This window comes from Chrysochloris asiatica, unplaced genomic scaffold, assembly GCF_000296735.1.
Source record: "Chrysochloris asiatica unplaced genomic scaffold, ChrAsi1.0 scaffold00014, whole genome shotgun sequence".
NCBI lineage: Eukaryota > Metazoa > Chordata > Mammalia > Afrosoricida > Chrysochloridae > Chrysochloris > Chrysochloris asiatica.
Window position 1 is genome coordinate 15,444,741 of NW_006408532.1, and position 2,499 is coordinate 15,447,239.

The 2,499-nt window shown below is 39.0% G+C and overlaps 1 protein-coding gene across 1 annotated transcript in view; it reads right to left on the reverse strand.

Moving 5' to 3' along the window:
• Positions 1 to 2,499, reverse strand: part of TRPM3 (transient receptor potential cation channel, subfamily M, member 3) — an 805,178-nt gene that overhangs the window by 93,108 nt on the left and 709,571 nt on the right. Inside the window, 1 exon segment of the mRNA XM_006834915.1 lies at positions 1,525 to 1,776. Coding sequence (XP_006834978.1) covers positions 1,525 to 1,776 — 252 coding nt within the window.

A 2,499-nucleotide genomic window follows, 5' to 3' on the forward strand; every position in this document is an offset into this window, starting at 1 on the left:
CCCCCCGCCCCCCAAAGAAATGGAGTGCCCCAGTGGCAGCAGGAAAAGGCTCAAATGTAGCAATGATTTGAGGAGCACAGGATTAGGCAGTGTTTTGTTGTGTTATGTATAAAGTCACTATGAGTCTGTACTGACTTGATGACACCTAACAACAACAAAGGAACTGCTCTAGGCTTCATAACCTCTTTGTTTTGTATTTAAAGTTTCCATTTTTTTCTGCATGAGTTTGTCAGTATTTTTGTAGGAGAAGTTCTGGTTATTTAAGATTCATGGTAGAATTCCATGATTAATAAATATTGATTTGCTTCCTATAATGTAAGCAGCAATGATGTATATTGTAAAACCTGAGTGAAAAGTGAAGCCAAAAAAAAAATGAAAACAAAACACATATTGACCAATTGTTGTTTTCAACAGCCCCATATGGGAAGTCTAAAGTGAGCAGAGGGTATTTGCAAAGAGGCTTTTCAGTAAGCCATGGTTGTTGTAGTAGGTGGGATGGATTTGTCTTTCCCCTAAGAATCCTCTAAAGGTGAGGTAAGGGACACACTTGGAAAAGTGATAGAATTGATATTAAGCATCCAATTTCTGAGCATCAGGATCTGATTCCTTCAGTGATTTGGGGGATGGAGTTGGCCTACCAGTATAGTCTTAACTCCACACTAAGGCTATCCTGCTATGGCTCTGCCTTCATGGAAGGAGTCTGGAAACTGGTATGTGGCCAAAGAGAGTAGAGATGAGACCACCACTATTGTGGAGAAGCATATTAGCCTGCTACTTGGAACTCTCTTTTTGAAGAATTAAACAAGCAGAAACTGGTTCTTTAAGAGACATTATTTTCTGGAAGTATAACAATACATATGATGTATTGATAGAATTTAATGTTCAATTAAAACTCACCTCAACTCAAACTCTTTTTCTTACCTTTGTGTATGGTAAGGCATTTTTCTGACTCATCATTAAAATTATGGAGTGGAGAGCCACTTTTCTTCTAGACTCAGCTAAAATGTAACCTTTATGCAAACCCTTCCTTGACTGATGGTCCCTTTTATTTGCTTCTGTTGTACTTTAATAGATCTGTATTTTAGCATACTCATATTGTATGGTAATTATGGTCTCTCTTTTTTCCTCTTACCTTCCAACTCCTGGAAAGAGCAACTTTGTAGATGCAACTCCTAGCCCAGTGCCTGGCACAAAATAGATGATATGTATGTATGTATGTATGTATGTATGTATGTATGTATGTATGTAATATATAATATATATATATATACACACACATATCATTTTCCCTCCAGTAAGTTAATGAGTGAGTAATGATTAACTAATCAGTAATGCATGTCGATATTATAAAAATCCCAGACACCCAAAAAAAGTTATGTAAAACAAACTAACAAAATCCCATACAACCCTAGGGACCATCTCATTTAGACCATGATAGCATGCCCCAAAGAATGATTTTTCTCTTCCTATTATTATAACTTTTCTCTGAGAATTTATGATATGGAATCTGAAGTTTCTGCTTACCATTTTTCCAATCATCATCACATACGGGCCCAAATACTTGTTCACACCAAAGATGTCTAGGAGGCGGATGTACCAATAAATGATGTTTACGCAGTAGATGACCCTCCCATCACTCCTGAAGGGCTGGTCTTGGAGACGAAGGATCATTCCCACCGAGAACAGAAGAATGGCTGTGAGGTCTGTAACATTCCAGTACTCCTGCAACCATACCTTCACTTTCTGTAGAAGCTTCCCTGGCTCAGACATGAGAATCTAAAAGGCAGGAAAGAATGGTGTTAGGTCAGATTTCTTTCTAGATTTCCAGCCTGTTTGGGAAGACGTTGTTCTGTTAGCTGCATTGTATACCTGAGTCTATTCAGGTACTTACATGCTATGAATGTCCCGCTGGCCATCCAGATGTAAATATTCCAGAGGGAGAAAGAAACAATGTGTTTGAGCCCTTGGATTTCCTTACAATTCTAAGACATACAGAAGGATTTTGTTATAATATAGTATTCCTAATATCCTGCAAATCTTCTCCCATATCCTTCTTCCTTTCAGTAAATAGCACCACCAGACGGAATTATTCAGCACACAACAACACCACTCATCTGTCAGTTTGTTGTACTGTGGTGGCTTGTGAGTTGCTGTGATTCTGAAGGTTATGCCACGGGTATTTTAAATACCAGCAAGTTCACCCATGGTGGACCGGTTTCAGATGAGCTTCCAGATGAAGACAGACTAGGAAGAAGGAACGACAAACTACTTCTGAATATTTAGTCACTGAAAACCTTATGAATAGCACAGAAACACTGTCAGAAATAGTGCCAGAAAATGAGCCCCTCAGGTTGGAAGGCACTCAAAATGCGCTTGGGGAAGAGCTGCCTCCTCAAAGTAGAGTTGACCATGATGACGTGAATGGAGTAAAGCTCATGGGAGAAAAGCCTGTGGGACCTTTATTTGCTGATGGGGCACAACTCAAAATGAAGAAAAACA